This window comes from Diutina rugosa, assembly GCF_008704595.1.
Source record: "Diutina rugosa strain CBS 613 chromosome Unknown scaffold8_size298685, whole genome shotgun sequence".
NCBI classification, from domain to species: domain Eukaryota; kingdom Fungi; phylum Ascomycota; class Pichiomycetes; order Serinales; family Debaryomycetaceae; genus Diutina; species Diutina rugosa.
Genome location: NW_022995114.1, coordinates 107,011 through 124,519, shown reverse-complemented (window position 1 = coordinate 124,519; position 17,509 = coordinate 107,011). Strand labels below are relative to the sequence as shown.

Here is a 17,509-nt window from a genome sequence, read left to right as displayed (position 1 = left end):
TGGAGGGGCATAAGCACAACACTTTTCAAAAGCAAGCAATAATAGAGACACTCCGAATAAGGTAACCAAATTAGACTAGCTGATGGCTATTATTGTTCTATTGCGTGATCAAGATGATCGTTACAGATAATTTTTATAGTCATGTATTACCTGGATCAAAATCCAGAGGTATTTTCAAAAATTTCCCTAAAATCAAGCTAGATATCAAAAAATCAAAAAAGCAAACTAATGTCTAAGTTTGAAGAAGTAATAAGGCTCCAGGCCTTGCAGAAGCACCACTAGTACATTCTGTTGAATTCTCTCTTTTGCTTGGGGGCACCAGTAGCAGCGGGAGCAGGAGCAGGCGCCGCGCTTTGGGTAGTAGTGCCAGCTTTGTTGCCACCGAACAAGCTCAAGATGAAGTTGATGACGGAGGTAAGAATTTTACCAATGTTGGCACCGATCCATTGGAAGACCTTTTCGACGTAACCGTTTTGTTGAGCCCAGGTCCAGATCGAACTCACCAACTTAGACACCACCGACAAAGCCAGCTTGAGCAAGTTCTGGACTTGTTCCGGGTTGGTCTTAACCCAGTTGATAACCCAGTTGAACACCAGTTGGATGATGCCAGAGTTCCAGATGGCCTTGATAATGGTGCCAATAGTGTCAACGAAGTCACGAGCCGAGAGGTCGTTGGACATTTGAAGACGTTCAAGTTCGTCCAACATTCTCTTAGTTTGAGCCTTGCCAGTAGCAGCGGCGGGGGTGGTGTCAGCAGACTTAGTGAAGAGACCCAAGATGGCGTTAAGCACGTACTTAAGCCCGTTGAAAAGGGCATCCTTAATAGTTTGGTTGTTCCAGATAGCCTTGAACACCAGTTGGATGATACCCGAGTCCCAGACAGACTTGATAAGACCAGGCAAAGCCTTGAGCAACAGTTGCAAAAGCGCGCTCCAGTCGAAGTCACGTTGGGCCAATTCAGCGGCGTAGGCAACAACATCGATTTCACCAGCTTCACGCTTGGTGTTAAGGACAGCGACCAAGTTGTCAATGGCACCGAGAACATCATTGAGTTCAGCACGCTTTTCCAAGCCCTCTTCGACAACGACGGGAGCAGGGATGGCTTGAGCCAGGACGGAGGCGGCAGCAACAGCGGCAACAGCGGCAGTGGAGAACTTCATGATGTTGTAGAGAGTGAGTTGTTGTTGATGATGATGATGAGAAGAAGAAGAAACTAGGAATTTCGAGCGTTACTTATACTCCCAGACTGTGGTAGCGAAATGGTCGTTTTGGAGCCTACCTTCCTATTTAGGAAGTCGCCTCGAACGGTGCGCTAACGGACATTAGTCCACATTAGCATGAAGCATGTCGCCGCCTGGTAGCCCGCTACTGGCATCATTTCGGCTTTGTGTCTCGTAAATATGCATGTCGCTTTTTTGACGGTAACCTTCAGAAAAATGTTGACTCGTCTACCCCAAAGCTCAGGCCAAGCGTCACCATTGCTTCAATGCGCTGATACAAATGGTTAGGAAACGTAAGGTCATTTCTCAAACGCGTGACTAAGCTGAATATCAGCAGCAAACAGTGGTGAGCAATATTACGAGTGTGGCTCTCGTCATCATGAAGGAGCGATATCAGGTCGCAAAGACCTATGCCAAGCTCACAAAGTTTAATGCACACTCCCGGGCCGTTACTTTCAAATGCAAATAAGGATAATGAAGAGGTATCCTCCAAAAAGCTGTACGCTACATGGATGGGGAATAATACCAGCAACAGATCAAACCCGTGCGTTTTGTCAACTAAGATGCCTTGACGGTTACACATATGCCAGCATAGCATTTCCATCCAATACTTCAGCAATAATAGATTCAACTTCTGCGTCTCACTCATGTCGTCGCTAACTTCTATCAGTTGAAGCTGGAATTGCACATCGATGACCCATTGACGCCGAAGCTCCTTCAGTCCTACCCCGTATTGGATTATCAGGTCAAAGAACAGCTTATGTGGGATGGAAAACACCTTCACAAGTTCGCCAAACCCATTAAGAAGTTGTTGGTATTCCTCATCAGCCAATCGAGGGTGGGCAATCATTGATTCGAGAATGGGAGGCATGCGATGAGAAATAGAGATGAATCTCTCTGTGACAAGAAGTAGATAAAACACTTTGCGGAGAACATGGGCTCTAGCTGGCGTCAATTGAGCGTAGGTAGATTCAACGTCAAGCCGTAATATTTGAGCTGTTGCAATCGCCTGACGAAGATACGCGATTCCCGCTGATATACCCCCCTTGACATTAATCAGATGAACATACATGAAGAAGTATATGAGGACTGCATCCACCAGTGGTGTCCCGTTGAGATCTAGTTGGTAGATCATTTGCTTGGTCTCAATGCCAAATTTAATGGGGTCAAATCCATCAGGGACAACGAGCAGGGTGGGAGGGGAAGTGAGGAATTGTAATTGGATGCTAACAGCGGCTGCAATTGACACCGCTAACGTATACGCAGTCATGTCTGAAGGAATTGCCAAAATCCTTGGAGAAAGCTCGGGCACCAGTACCACAGGATATATGCCATAGTAATAAGCCTGGTATAGATGAAGAAATGGTAATAACTGCTCAGGTGTGAATTTTGGCTCAACGCTGTGATCCACCATCACCGCAACCTGTTTGGCGAGTGCATCCACCTGAGCCCTAGTCTTCTCCCGTAAACGTTTGGGACCACTTTTGCGCCGAGGCCGATTGTAAGAACAGATGATTTTGTGGGCAATACATCGATCACACGGGTTTTGGGTATTGCATCGGACTTTTCGAACAGCGCAAGCATCACAAGGACGAGTGTACTTTCCACGTGTTGTCGCCATTTGATTAGACGTATATGACTGAAAATTAATGAATCACAAGCCAAGACTCTAAATTATCGTAATGGCGGTGCCTTTCAAGAGGTGTAGGACTCGCTGGCGTCAAGCCGTAATCTGGGGTAGCGTTGATGGTCACCCGCAATTATTCTCGGAAATGCCGGATCCGCGGTGCGACTCCCGCTATCTACTGTGACACTCAAAAGCGGAGATGGCATTGACGAGAAAGCTGCGAAAGGCATATACGGGGGTGGGTCTAGTTTACGTCGTAAAGGATTTCCTTGCAGATAGCCACGTTGAGGCGGACAGCAAAAATACCGGCTTAGACCCTGTTGCAGCCGCAAGTGGCCTTGATGAACGTTAACTCCTTTGTTACCCTTCAAGGAAATGTTCGCTGCGCTTCAGCCTCGTCTCACGCGAGGCAAGTATTATTGTGGCTTATAGGAGCGGCATCAACTACCCCACAATACCGATTTTTCCCCAAATGGTCGTTTCTTTTATGCCCGCTTGTAATATACGACACTGACGTTTGATTCATGGCCGTTTTGGCTCATTGTTGACTCTGGACCTAACCCAGTGCGTCGAGCCCCCGCTATGCACCGGGTGCCTGTCACCCCCGCCAAAGTCGCAAGGAGGGGTAGATCACGGCGCTACCAGGCGCACGCTTTTTGAGATTTACCCCAGGGCTGTCTAATCCGACGTCATGTTCGTCACCTTCGACCCGTCGCTCTCGGCCATAGACCGCCAGATATCGCTAGCCGACGGTAACAAACGCACCCGGCTGAAAACTGGTTGCACCACCTGTCGCCGACGGAAAAAGAAGTGCGACGAGACCCGTCCACGCTGCAATTATTGTGAGGCACGGGGCCTTGCGTGTGAGTGGGGGATCAAGCGGGTAAGCTTCGAATCGTTGGAAAACCGGGTTCACAAAGCGAAGCCGGCGAGGAATCGAACCTCCATATCCCCAGATAAATGCCCCACGCCAATTGCCATTGATTCTCATGGTGAATCTCACTTTGAAACCTTGATCACCCCCGAACCCATACTTGGGGTGGAGCCGATGTCCGTGACCGATACAAACCCGACAATTGAGGTGAGTAATTCTCCAGCTTCATCGCATTTAATTGATCAATTAACCGATCAACCTCTTGAGTTGAGTACATCGTTGACGCAAATCCAACCTCATGAATACCCGGAATTTGATTTCAGCTTTCTCATTGAGCCACTGCTGGTCGCAAACTTATACTTAGATGATGCTGGCATCAACTATCTTCATTACTTTGAACACGAAGTGGCTCCCCTTCTTTCGGTGCTGCCATCAAGTTCAAATTACTTTCTCAAAACATTTTTTGCCGCTGCCCACGATCATGAGCTGATTTCGCAAGCAATAGCTGCGTGGGGAGCATTATTCCGTGATCATGACATCGATATCGTCAACGAATACCTCGGGAAAGCCCGAAATCTGTTGGTTCGCGCGAATAAATCTAGTGCTGACGCTGATCTGGCCCTGTTATTCGTGCAATTTGCATTCTACCTCATTAGTTTGGGAATCCAGGTATGCCTGGGCGATGTCCACAATTGGTATGGCTTATTCAACAAGTGTGTGGGCATTCTCAAAAAAGTTGGCGGCGTGAATAAGTTTTTGGAGCGATACCAATACTCTAACGATGCCAAGTTTCTTGTGGCAAATTTCCAATGCCATGATATAATGCTGCTGACTGGCGCTACCGTGTGTAGTATCAACAGCTACCTGGATGTCGTACGAATTTTGGAATACTCTGAAGATTATGGTGTTGATCCCTTTCAAGGGTGTACTCAACCTTTGGGATTACTATTGGGAGAGATGACAAATATTTACCAAAACTTCCGCTCTACACGAGATGAACTTGAACTTCGCATGGCTCGTGTGGATGTCGACAATAGCGATCTTTCATTCGCTCGTCTTCAGTATTATATGGAAATCGAAAAGCAATACAATTCACTATTGATTCGAGTGTCCAATGCCAAGCCTCTCAATAACTTGGGCCATATTGATTCCCCGCTGGAACGAAGCGCCCATATGAAGCTTTTCGAGGTGTTCCGCAATACTTGCAAGCTCTTTCTTCTTTTGTACTTCAAGCAAATGGCACCATCGGCAATTGATATCCAGCAGATTCTTTTGAGTCAACTTCAGTTAATGGAGGGCTTGGCGGTGATGCCTCGTCTTGTGCTGTGTCTCAATATGGCTATCATAATCAGCGGGGTCGCAGCTCTGACCGAGTATGACCGAGATCGTATTCAACGTCTTGTAGACACGGTCTACGAGAATTACTCTGTGGGTAACGTTCGCCGTATTCGGGAATTATTACGGATTATCTGGCGTCGCAATCCGCAAGGTAACATTGTTGTGGATTGGATGGAGTTATGCAACGAGTTGGGTTGGAACTTGAGCGTATGTTAACGTGGGGCGGTTTAGGCGACCCGCATTAGGATAGACAATAAAACGTTTCTGTACCTAGGAATTAAGGTTCCGAATATGGAATGTCGTCAATTCGTTGACGATTATTTTTTATGCTTTTATTTTTAGCTCAGTGACTCCTATCACCTCACGACGTCTCGACGCGTGTATCGTCACAAAAACTGGCAGTTCAGCTTAATACTTACTCAAGAACAGCTACGTTTCTCTGTGTTAAGGGTCTAAAATATACCAAATATCACCACCAGGAAAACCTTGTATCTACCTGAATTTGCGAGACTACCAGATCAAGTCATCCTATTGTGAATAATACGCGTCGGCAATTGTTAAGTGACACAAAATGTTTGATAACTTCAATCACCGGCATACCTCGATAGGGAAGTTATGTGAGGAGCCGTACCGTAGAATAACAAGTACTCAAGTTGAGCCATACTACCTCTTTGGACTTTGTGACCTGCTGGGTGGGGAGCTCGGGAACTCCGGGGTTACCCTGTTCACAACTTGAGTCGTATACCCAATGTGGGTCATCAGTAAACTGAGACATATTTTGAGAGACGTTCTACGATAACCCAACGTATTAACTTGCTAGCTTTCGTTCGTACAACCAGACCTGAAACATCGATTGAAGAGCTTTATTAAACCACATACCTATTACTGAAGCAAGATATGCCTGACTGGTACCGAAGGAAATTCCAACTTTTAGGTGAAAGGACCTTGACGTATCGCGAGGAGATCGATCATGAATTGGACAATTTGTATCTCCTGACAAGCTCATATAAACAGGAGCATCATAAGGGGTGCAACAAGTGCACTGTGGTGCCCCATGTGTGGATGCATTCCGGAAGTGTATTCGATTGAAGCTCGTTTGACATGTATTCAGAATGATGGGCCCACTTCACACTGACATAATCGCAAAGTGGGAAGACAAGTAACGCTCAGGAAGTTTGCTTCAGCCTTACGAGATGCTCCAACAATACAACGACATTTTTGACGATGTATGGGTTGATGTGCGTTCTTGTTCATGGAGCTTTCGGCGCCTCCGCAATGAGCCAATGTGTATTCAGTTTCGGAGATCGCTTTATTTGAGCTTTCGTGTTTGTGTCTATAACTATCCTAGTGTGACCATATCCGCACCATCTTGTCCTTGCCCCCGGAGCCAACGCGAGCCCCATCTACCAGCCAGTCTACTGCAAATACCTCGTCGGCATGGCCCGGTAAATCCACCTTGAGTTTGCGCGTCCGAATGTCCCACACCTTGAGAGTGGTGTCCTTCAGCGCACTCACCAACAACCGATTGTCAGCAGACCAAGCAGTTTGGTACACAGGAGCAACGTGCCCTCTGAGTGTGCCTATGAAAGTACCTTTGAGCCCGTCCCACACCTTGATCAGGTTATCAAACAGAGACAGTACAACATAACGCCCGTCCGGCAGGAACAGGACATGGTTGACAAGCTTTTGATGACCCGTCATGCGGGTAACCGGCTTCAGCAGTTTCAAAGGTTCCCAAAAGTACATAGTGAAATCGTCCAGAGCCAGGACAAGTCTCTCGCTCAATTTACCGTTCACCATGGCAGCTTTTTCGTATTGCTCCTTGGCCTTTCGCCTAAGTTCAGCCGGCAGCTCCTTGCGAGCCAGCAGTCTCGTCAGAGTGTGATCGAAGCCACCTTTTCGAAGCACGTAGTCAGTAGAAAGCGACAAGTGGTTCACCCAGTGAGCGTGCAGCTTGAGAGTCTGAATGCACTTGCCCTGAGCACTCATGTCCCATGCCTTGATGGTTTTATCGTGAGAAGCCAGGTAGACTATGTTAGATCCACTCCATTTCACACACAGCACGGCGTTAGTGTGTCCACTCATCAGGAAGAGGCATTGGGTGTGGGTAGTGTCCCACACTCGAATGGTACCATCTTTCAGTCCCAGCACCAACCGAGGAGTTTCCGATTCTTTCGTCAAATGTAACGGTTCCCACGCCAACGACGAAACCCATTTGTTGTGACCAGTCAACGGCTTACCGATGGGTTTACCTGTGTTAGCATCCCAAAGCCTGACAGTGCTGTCCATAGATCCAGTAGCGATCATAGAGCCACACGGCGAATATGATACCACCAAGACGAAGTTGGTATGGCCATTAAGCGTGAAAAGAGGCGTTTGCGTCAAGCAATCCCACACGCGGGCGGTGCTGTCACCAGCACCAGTGCACAAACGGCCAGAATCGTTAGGAGCAAACTGAGCGCAAAGAATCGTCAGACCATGACCAGCAATGGCAGCATTTGACCTGGTGATAGGTCTAACTTTAAATACTGCACGTGGAGTGTACACGAGGGTCAAGAAATCTTCAGTCGTTTTGATGCCAGGTTTGAGTACCAGGTGATAAAGAGTACTTTTGATGTCGACAAGTGATTCGGAACCATCTTCATTGTTAAGAACCAGGAAAGTGTAAGGGACGGGTTCGTCTGTTTCACCTTGGATTTGATTCAACAATTCTTCAAGTTGTTTCTCGGTGATGCCCCCAGGCACTCGAAGCAGACTACCCACTTGTTCACCCAGATCAGCAGCCTGGAATTTGATGAGCACATGAGGTAAATCCTCTGGCACGAGATCGACCTCTCGAACCTGCTGGGCCTCCTTTTTCTGTCGCTTGTTTTGGGGGGGGACGACAGTGGCCATGTCGACTTATTGAGAGGAAGTGATGAGATGAGATGCGATGCCTCACATAGATAATAACCAACAACGAACAAACTTGAAACTTCGACAAATTAACATTTACCAAAAGGTCCATTTACTAATCGTAATATCGAATGTGTGTATACTGAATGTTACCTGATAATGATACTACTCAAATCCAAAGAGAAAATAAGAAGAAAGGAAGAATCAACTATCACGATTTTATACTCCACGTTATTTTGCATCATTTACAATGCCAGCAGGTTTTAGTATATTTTTTTGACTTCATCGCTAATTTGTGGCGGATAACCTTAATTTCACGTCAGCGTGGCCTCGGCGTGTCCATTATCTGACCTCGGATCGTTTCTCATTTTTCCACATGTCCAACCACCCGTCACAAATCGAGGAGATCTTAAGGCTCCTTCTGATGGGCCAAGAGCTCGATGACAGTCAACAGAAGACCATGGATGACTACAAGTTCTGGAAGACCCAACCCGTTCCCAAATTGGACGAAAAGATCGACAGCGAAGGGCCCATTGAACACAAACAAGTTAGTGAGGTCAGATCTGAACCGTACCCTATGTTGGATGCGTTTGAATGGCTGACGGTGGACATTGAAAATGAAAAGGAGTTGGACGAAGTCTATCAACTTCTATACGAGAATTACGTGGAGGACCAAGACGCCACATTCAGATTCAAGTACTCGCACGAGTTCTTCAAGTGGGGTCTTAAACCTCCTGGTTGGCGTCGAGAATGGCATGTGGGTGTCAAGGTCAAGGATACTGGTAAACTTGTGGCATTTATCTCGGCCATCCCCGTCAATCTCCACCTCAACTCCACAAACACTGATATTCCCTCTGTGGAAATCAATTTCCTCTGCGTCCACAAGAAGTTACGTGCCAAGCGGTTGGCTCCCGTGCTTATCAAAGAAATCACCCGTCGAGTTAACCAGGCGAATATCTGGCAGGCGTTGTATACTGCGGGTGTCGTGCTTCCGTCGCCAGTATCGACAGCTCGTTATGCCCACCGCCCTATCAATTGGGGTAAATTGAACGACGTGGGCTTTCTGCACTTGCCTGCAAACCAGACTCGGGAGGGTGTCGAAGCATACTACGCGCTCCCGGACACCACATCGACCCCTGGTTTGCGGCCGATGGAGAAAAAGGATTTGAAGCAAGTGGGAGAGTTATTACATCGCTTCCAAAAGAAGTTTGAGCTTGTTCAAACTTTCACGGAAGATGAATTGGCTCACTGGTTATTGGGCAAGGACGACGGACCGAGCAACGTCATCAAGACGTATGTCGTGGAAACTGATAGGAAGATAACCGACTTTTTCTCCTACTACTTACTTCCCTTCACTGTTTTGGGCAACGCTCAACACAACGAATTAGGAGTAGCATACCTTTATTACTACGCAGTTGATGACTCTCAAGGTGACTACAAGCAGAGACTAACACAATTGGTGAGCGATGCACTCGTGACTCTGAAGGAGGACAATGTTGACGTATTCAATTGTTTGACCGTTCAAGACAACACTTTCTTTATCAAGGATTGCAAGTTCGGTCAAGGTGACGGACTCTTGAACTATTACTTGTTTAACTACCGAAAGCAACCCGTCAATGGAGGCATCAATCCTAAATCTAAGGAAGTATTAGAGGATACCACTCTGGGTGTCGGGGTAGTTTTGTTATAGACTCACACGTCTACCATAATACATACAAATAATCCATAATCCGAGCAATTGCCGGCAATCCTCCTAATTCTTGTCCTTGGCCGCCATCAGCTTCCATTGCTCGATTTCACGGTAGGCTCGCTCGAGCTCCAGCTTGAGCTTGTCGTTCAGTGCACTTAATTCAGCCATTGCCTGTTCCGTTAACAACTTTTCCAAAGTCCACTTTTCGATGTTATTGTTCTCGTTTTCCTTCAAACGTTTGATGTATTCCACCGCCCGTTGTAAAATTTGGGCTTTGTTGGTATCGTTGGTTGGAATCAACGCTGCCAATTCCTTAATCCCTTGATTTATCAGTTCCCGACGACGACGTTCGACCTCTTTGTGATTTTCGCGTCTTTGACGGTGCCACTCGTCCAGGCCGTGAGACGGCTTCAGCGGTAATGTGGTCGGAGCGAACGTATGTTGTTGTTGTTGCTGGTGCTGTTGCTGACGGTAAAATTGTAGCTGTTGCATTTGTTGAGCCAGGTGATGGTGGGGGTCGGCGTTCACCGCTGCCACGGCCGCTGCCACAGCCAGGTCCTCTGTGGGCAGATCACGCAAGTCATCCTTATGCTGGTGGTATGAGGATTGCTGCTGTAACAATTCCAGGTCGATGGCTAAATTCTCATCCTTTTTGTCGCGCTTGAGTTTTTTGGCGTGCTGGTGAACTTGGTCGTCGATGTCCCGCTTAACCATAGTCAGGTGATATCCAGGTGATGTTGTTGTCCGGAAGAAGCGCGCGCACCAATCACTAAGGGAAAAAAAGGGGGGTACACCGGCAGTGCGAGGGGATGTCGAGCCAGAAAATAACGCAAACGCCTTAGTCGAATTGTTCTATTGGTTTAGAATAGAGATGTTTGTGTGTTCGATATAGAAAGGTCGAGCTGGTTGAAGTATTTCGTTCTACTGTAAACCCATGTCCGCTTGCGCGTAGTTTCGTGTGAGAGCAATTATAACACCGCCCTGGATAAAGAGTCACGCGTTTGAGTCATTGGATGATTTTCAATCTGAAGATATCTCGTTTACCTTTTGATTACGATAAATTGTTGAGTAACTGGATTCCACATTGACATAATTGACATTTATTCTATTTATCCACCAAATACTCGGCAGCACCGTCTTCTTAGACTACTTTTCTGATCCTTAGCTAAATTTGAAATATTCGTGAAACCAAAACTCAATTTCTTGAAAACCAAGATCAAATCTTTAGAAGATGTTATAATTGATAGTATCGACATCTACTCAGCTTCTGGCTTCACGCAAATTGAAGTCATATTCGCGCCATTATTCAACGTTGACGCCAGCATGTGGTGGCAAATAAAACAGATGGGCCCATAATTGTTCGTGGTAGCAGACACCGCTATTACCACATCGGACTCGGAGGTGGCATCATCGTGTTCTAGACAAGACTGCGTAGAATCAAACCTAGACTTTATACTGATCATGGAATTAAAGAAAATCTTACGTCTTTCCGATATTGACTTCACGCATGTCGCCTTGACAGGCCATTACTTCCATGGCGCGGCTCCTCGGATTAATTCGTCCAGCACGGCCTTGAAACTCCGGCCTCCGGAGTCGCAAATGACATCTTATTGCTCATACACCACCCGGCCCGCAATAGTAAACCGCTTTGTATCATTCTCTTTGGAATTTTATAGCCATGGGTGTAGCACCCAACCTTTTTATTATGGTGTTACTATTGATCTTAAAAAATTCAGTGTAAAGTCGTATCATGTCTACGTTCCATTTGTTGATTGATTCGGGCCTGTCTCTTGCGCATCGATCGACTTGCTCTCCCTGCACAAAACCAAAGTACCCCTTCCTAAAACCCAGACCTTTATATAGAGGCATGGGCCCAATTGCATTACCATTCTTCAATTAACGATGTCAGAGATTTCCCTCGGAAAGTACTTGTTCGAACGCTTGCACCAATTGGACTGCAACACCATTTTCGGGGTCCCCGGTGACTTCAACCTTGCTCTCTTGGATCTGGTCTATGAAGTCCCAGGAATGAGATGGGCGGGTAACGCCAACGAGCTTAACGCTGCTTACGCCGCTGATGGCTACCTGCGTATCAAGAAGCTTGGTTGTGTTGTGACCACCTTCGGTGTTGGTGAGCTCTCGGCCATCAACGGGGTCGCGGGGTCGTTTGCTGAACACGTCGGTGTCGTCCATGTGGTGGGTGTACCCCTGATTGCTGCCCAAGCCAAACAGTTGTTGTTGCACCACACCTTGGGTAACGGTGACTTTACTGTGTTTAAGAGAATGCTGCAAAACATCAGTCAGACGCTGGTGATCTTGCTGGACCTTTCCACCGCTCCCAGAGAAATCGACCGCTGCTTGCGTGAGTGCTACTTGCACCAAAGACCAGTCTACATCGGCTTGCCTGCCAACTTAGCTGACGGCAAAGTGCTGGGCGAGCTTCTCAACACCCCCATCGACCTCAATTTGAACCCTAACGACCCCGAATCACAAGATGAAATCTTGGAAACCATTATGCAACTTGTTGAAAATGCGAAGAAACCAATCATCCTCGTCGATGCCTGCGCTTCCCGCCATCAATGCCAAGAGGAGACCCGTCGACTCGTGGAAGTAACTCAATTCCCGGTTTACTCGTCGCCTATGGGTAAGCTGACTATTGATGAACTGTGCCCTCGCTTCGGTGGTGTGTACGTTGGTGAATTGTCGCTTCCCCCGATCCGTGCCGAAGTTGAACTGGCGGATCTTGTGTTCAGTGTTGGTGCTCTCATGCTGGATTTCAACACCGGGCTGTTCTCGTACCACATGAACACCCGTAACGTGATTGAATTCCACTCGGACTACACCAAGATCCGCCTGGCCACCTTCCCTGGCATCCAAATGAAGGAACTCTTGCAAAAGATTTGCGAAACTATCCCGAAACACATCCCCAAGCTGTACGTGCCGCCCACTTTAGCTCCGTTCACGCTCCAACCCGAAACGCTCAAGCAAGATGAGCCTCTCACTCAGGAATACTTATGGGCCACTGTGGGTTCGTGGTTCCAAGAAGGTGACATCATCATTACCGAAACGGGTACCCTGGCCTTTGGTATCATCCAAGCCAAATTCCCCAACAACACCATTGGTATCTCGCAAGTCTTGTGGGGGTCGATCGGTTACACTGTGGGCTCCTTCTGTGGGGCGGCCATGGCCGCTGCGGAACTCAAGACTCCTCGCAGAGTCATCTTGTTTGTCGGTGATGGGTCGCTTCAATTGACTGTGCAAGAGATCTCCACGATTTGCAAGTGGGAATGCAACAACACTTACATGTTCGTGCTTAATAATGACGGGTACACTATCGAACGGCTCATTCACGGACCTAAGGCCAACTACAACGATATCCAACCGTGGAAAAACCAAAAGCTTTTGGACGTATTCAATGCTAAGGAGTCTGAAACCCGTGAAGTCAGAACTCGAGCTCAACTCGACGAATTGTTCGCCGACAAGCAGTTCGCCAAGGCCGACAAAATCCGTCTTGTTGAAGTGTTCTTGGGCAAGATGGATGCCCCGAAGAATTTGGTGGGCCAAGCCCAATTGAGTGAGAAGTTGAACTCCGAATTATAATCAATTCTTGTGCTCCTGTATTGTGACCAAAGTACATTATCGCCGCGCGTGCTGGTGCATTGTTGCCAGTTCTTAAAATCGCTCATTATGATTGGTACTTGGAAATAGGATTTAAAAATCGAACGACTAATCTAACCATCTACTCAGCCAGAATCCTCGGTGCCCTCTTTACCGAGCTCCTGTAGCGGGATTTTTTTCTGTCACACTAAACTTGCTTTATGCCGTGCAATGCCGGTTTGACCTGCAGGGAATAGACACCTCCGCAATTACCGCCCTTGTGCCGTGCGTAATCGGCTGCATCACGTGAGGGTACCAGCCCGTCAGCTTTGACATCACAACGGCTCAAGGCAACCCGCTATGAGTCTACGTCTTCTCAATGAAAGTGTCGGCGACCTACCCGACTACGATGAACCTCCACCTTACTTCGACGAAAACGAGCCTGAGGAGACGCTTCGAGTGGTGCATTATGGCCATATCGCTCAATTCCCAGCCATTTCTACCCCACTTTTAAGTGCTCGGTGGGTTCATATCTCTCAGATAGGCCAACGTTCAGGCAACAACAAATGGGGTAGCACTGCCCGTTACGATATACATGGACCCACTGGAGAGCCATTGGGGTATATCCTCAAAAAAGGCGTGATGCTGAAAGGGTTCCCCGCCGAAGAGGCTTCTCGCAAACGCTCGGTGTTCATTGACTTCTTCGACCATAAGCAGCGACTTGTGACCAGGGTTTTGGGAATGGGGGTGAATATATATGTGTATCTTCCCGGCGAAGACCGCACTGGCCAACGAGTTTTCCAAGAGGTTGGTCGATTCGAGAATTGGGGTGACTACCATTCATACCGTCTTCAGCAACTAGTCGAGCATAGACAAGAGGCTCGCAACTATCAAGAGAAAAAGACTTATGAAGATCTCGGCGTTGTCAGTTACGATGAGATTGGAACTTTGAAGTTTCCTATATATTCCCAGGATCTTCGAGGAAATATCAATCGATGGGGTCCTCATGTGGCTGTGGTCCGAAGTCAAGCTCGAGGGGCTGTTCCCGGTTATACAGTGGAGAGTGATCGCATGTCATTTGAACAACGTGCATTGGTGTTTGGATTTTTGTTACTGGTTGATCATCGTATTCCCAGTAACTCGAACGATCGTCAGTGCTATGACCGACCAACTGTCGATTTGAAAGAATCGAACGTGTCGAACGGATACAAACTCCCAATGAGTGTCATGCATGAAGATTCAATCCAGAACTTTCCCCGAGTCGGAACAGGTGAGCTCTTTGAGTACTCCTGTTTGAAGTGCCCCATCTTTACTGACAAACGGATAAAGATAACGAGATGTACAATACCAACCAGTGGCAATAACCAACCTCGTACAATATTACCATTTGTTTTCCGTAAAAACAGTCCCGCTCCGGCGACGCTCACGGCACAATACAGGATACACAATTCTAAAGGAACGTTAAGAGGATTGGTGGAAGAACGAACCCAAAAGATATTGGGAGAGACCGGCGTTTGTACTGATGTGTTTGATCTTGATCATCATATAATCTTAAGAGTCTACATTCGCCGTTCACTTGCGTGGGTATACGTCCCGGCTCTCAATTCTATGGGAAAGCGAGTATTCCATTTGATAGGTACATGCGCTAATTGGGACACAAATTATGAACTTCGCGTTGGAGGAAGCTATCTTGGCTCTGTCAATTCAAGTGACCTAACCTTAAAGAGTTACGCAATTCGCCCAACTCGTGAAGTGCTAGGAGATAGAATCGACTCGGAAATTGACGTGGCACAATTCAGGATCCACGTGAAGGAAAATCATGACTTTTGTGAAATGATTACAAGTGGAATGTCTTTCAGGCAGCGGGGAGTTGTGTTAGGATTTCTCTTCTTGCAAGACAATAACCGGCTCCGTAAGACCAAGTAAGACGATTATCAATAAGTGAAAGACTTTCTTTCTCCAAAAATTTGCATACCAACACATCCAATTTTTTTTTTTTTGATCCAACGTTTATGATCTTCTATAATTATGCATTTTTAGCCAACTTTCGTCCGTAAAAAAATTGGGACCTTTACAATTTGAAGCTACAGTTCAGATCATGTTAATAAACTTGACTGAAAGTTACTCTAACTGGCAAAAATCCGCAAAAATGCATGATTTCTGCCCTGACTTGAAAATGGCTGCTGCAACGTTTTTGCAATTAGTCAGTTTGTCCGAGTGGTTAAGGAGTTTGACTCGAATTTCTTCGAGGCATCAAATGCTCTCTGAGCGCACAGGTTCGAGTCCTGTAGCTGACGAAATATTCCTTTTTTCTTACATAATTTTACTTATAAATTACAAAAAGTCAATCGATGTCAGTATAAAGCTCGATTGTTTGGTGCACCCTTCCAACGCAACAGCATGAAGTCTCGTGTCCTGTTTACGTGTGATTATTCTCCACAATGACCGTGTCAAGTTGACATACATCACATCACCTTCGACTTTACGACGTTTCAGCTGATCCCCGCCTGGTCTCATGAATTCAGTGGCCCAGTCTTCACTCATTTCCATGCCATTGATAATACACTTGGCCGTCTTGAGTGACACAGGGAAGATAATGCGGCCGGTGGCTTGATCGATTTCGAATTTTGTCAGGTATGGCTTGAACACTTGAATCATTTTCTTCGCAAACCGATCCCCAATATAAAGAGTAGGAAAAGGCATCTTCCGGTTAAGTACAAGTTGAACGTGGTTATCATCCAGCACAAGCTGCATGAGTAGAGTTCGTACAGGTTCTCGATGGATGAACGGCCGTTGATATCCCATAGCATGCTCTTCCAATGATTCAGGATCAGAGTGAACTAAGCCTTTTTGTTGCAAATCACGAAGCTCAATGATGATTTGTTGGCGAGGTTCAAACGGGTCGTTGATGACTTTATGTTTGATCAAATGCTGCTCAAGCTCAAGAAACCGATAATAACGACACTCTTTGAGAAGAGCCAACCGCTTCTTGTCATCAGTAACCACTAAGAAGTTTCCTCGTAAGCACTCTAGCAAGTCATTGAAAAGCTGAGCCAGTCGGTTAGCAACACAGGGAGGTGCTTGAGGTGCAGGTCGAAGCAATTGACGCTGTTCGATAATCTGGACGTTGTTCTGTAATAAATTGTCATACTGTAATGTGAAGTAGTTTGGCAGGTTGCCTGGGCCCAACAATTCCCGAGGAATCTTGAACAGGGTGCTTCCCACCACGCAATGGATATCGCATTCAGTCAAAAAACGTTGGAGCCGAGTGAGCCCATAGTAAAACGAGTCCAGCCACAAGTTCATCATTTCATAAGCGTTTTGAACAGTAACATGGTAGCCTTGTAAATGGTTGTAGATCAATTCAAATAATTTCGGGTCCCGGTCCAAAAACAAAGTTGCGTCAGCTCCGTGAGATGCAAACCATCGGGTGAAATACGACGGCGAGTCCAGTGAGAGCAGGAGCCCCGAAAGTTGGAATAGTTTGTACCCAACTTGTATTTGGTAGATCTTTTCGTTTTGAAGAACCGTTGGCTCTGGGGGTATTTCTTCGTTGATAATTGTTACCGGTATATCGGACATTTCTTGGTGATATTGTGAGTGAGCGCGTGCTTGACTTATATAGTAAATAGTCGTACAGAATCGTCACACCTTCGATGAGATTTAGGAGTGCCTCCACAATGCATGTACGAAGGCTCCATGCTTAATCATGGGTTAGACGGATTTACCATCCGGCGCTCCCCGGGAAAAGGTGGATGGCTGACTATTCTCACCCAATTAATGTGCGCCGCGACTTTTTTACTAAGTACTCCAGACGGGCTTGTATACAGAATTTTACTTGCTTTTGGCCATGTATGGAACCACTCCCAAAAGAGATCGACGAGGCGTGTTGTTTTTGACACAAGAAAGCCTTCAATAAACAAATATCAAACTCAATTTGTATCGTGGCTGCCTCTGTTTGGTATAAACAACGCAAGTCATCTGGAAAGCTATTTCTCGTCATCTCCCGTGAGCCGATTACTAAATTTAACGGTTTTGTGTCATCGACGGCTGAATCTCTTTAGTGCAAGTGAGATGCGCAGCTTGGCACCGGCTTTGGGGTACAAATTTTTGTGAAATATTTGTTTGTTGTTTCCGACACGATTTCTACGTATTTGGCGTTATCCACCAGCTTCAGATTCAACTTCGGTTCAGTATGTCGTGATTCATCGAATCTCATGATTAATCAGTGAAAGGTCATCAACTCAATTAATAAGTTTTTATATCGC

General features: G+C 46.6%; 9 protein-coding genes across 9 annotated transcripts; 4 read left to right on the top strand and 5 right to left on the bottom strand. All coding sequences in view use genetic code 12, as the record gives it.

Moving 5' to 3' along the window:
- Positions 1-278: 278 nt before the first annotated feature.
- On the bottom strand, positions 279-1,160 carry DIURU_002027 (uncharacterized protein; the record flags this gene model as incomplete). Its single annotated transcript, XM_034154634.1, has 1 exon — positions 279-1,160. One exon carries the CDS (start codon positions 1,158-1,160, stop codon positions 279-281), a length of 882 nt encoding a protein of 293 aa, XP_034013160.1.
- Positions 1,161-1,428: 268 nt separating this feature from the next.
- On the bottom strand, positions 1,429-2,634 carry DIURU_002026 (fungal specific transcription factor domain-containing protein; the record flags this gene model as incomplete). Its single annotated transcript, XM_034154633.1, has 1 exon — positions 1,429-2,634. One exon carries the CDS (start codon positions 2,632-2,634, stop codon positions 1,429-1,431), a length of 1,206 nt encoding a protein of 401 aa, XP_034013159.1.
- Positions 2,635-3,538: 904 nt separating this feature from the next.
- Positions 3,539-5,275, top strand: DIURU_002025 (Zn(II)2Cys6 transcription factor; the record flags this gene model as incomplete). Its single annotated transcript, XM_034154632.1, has 1 exon — positions 3,539-5,275. One exon carries the CDS (start codon positions 3,539-3,541, stop codon positions 5,273-5,275), a length of 1,737 nt encoding a protein of 578 aa, XP_034013158.1.
- Positions 5,276-6,403: 1,128 nt separating this feature from the next.
- DIURU_002024 (uncharacterized protein) lies at positions 6,404-7,954 on the bottom strand (the record flags this gene model as incomplete). The annotated part of the gene is made up of 1 exon (XM_034154631.1): positions 6,404-7,954. One exon carries the CDS (start codon positions 7,952-7,954, stop codon positions 6,404-6,406), a length of 1,551 nt encoding a protein of 516 aa, XP_034013157.1.
- Positions 7,955-8,330: 376 nt separating this feature from the next.
- NMT1 (glycylpeptide N-tetradecanoyltransferase) lies at positions 8,331-9,644 on the top strand (the record flags this gene model as incomplete). Its single annotated transcript, XM_034154630.1, has 1 exon — positions 8,331-9,644. One exon carries the CDS (start codon positions 8,331-8,333, stop codon positions 9,642-9,644), a length of 1,314 nt encoding a protein of 437 aa, XP_034013156.1.
- A 63-nt stretch (positions 9,645-9,707) lies between these two features.
- On the bottom strand, positions 9,708-10,358 carry CBF1 (Cbf1p; the record flags this gene model as incomplete). The annotated part of the gene is made up of 1 exon (XM_034154629.1): positions 9,708-10,358. One exon carries the CDS (start codon positions 10,356-10,358, stop codon positions 9,708-9,710), a length of 651 nt encoding a protein of 216 aa, XP_034013155.1.
- Positions 10,359-11,546: 1,188 nt separating this feature from the next.
- On the top strand, positions 11,547-13,244 carry PDC11 (indolepyruvate decarboxylase 1; the record flags this gene model as incomplete). The annotated part of the gene is made up of 1 exon (XM_034154628.1): positions 11,547-13,244. The coding sequence occupies one exon, from the start codon at positions 11,547-11,549 to the stop codon at positions 13,242-13,244; it is 1,698 nt and encodes a 565-aa protein (XP_034013154.1).
- A 357-nt stretch (positions 13,245-13,601) lies between these two features.
- Positions 13,602-15,167, top strand: DIURU_002020 (uncharacterized protein; the record flags this gene model as incomplete). Its single annotated transcript, XM_034154627.1, has 1 exon — positions 13,602-15,167. The coding sequence occupies one exon, from the start codon at positions 13,602-13,604 to the stop codon at positions 15,165-15,167; it is 1,566 nt and encodes a 521-aa protein (XP_034013153.1).
- Positions 15,168-15,575: 408 nt separating this feature from the next.
- DIURU_002019 (uncharacterized protein) lies at positions 15,576-16,823 on the bottom strand (the record flags this gene model as incomplete). The annotated part of the gene is made up of 1 exon (XM_034154625.1): positions 15,576-16,823. The coding sequence occupies one exon, from the start codon at positions 16,821-16,823 to the stop codon at positions 15,576-15,578; it is 1,248 nt and encodes a 415-aa protein (XP_034013152.1).
- Between the last annotated feature and the right edge of the window lie 686 nt (positions 16,824-17,509).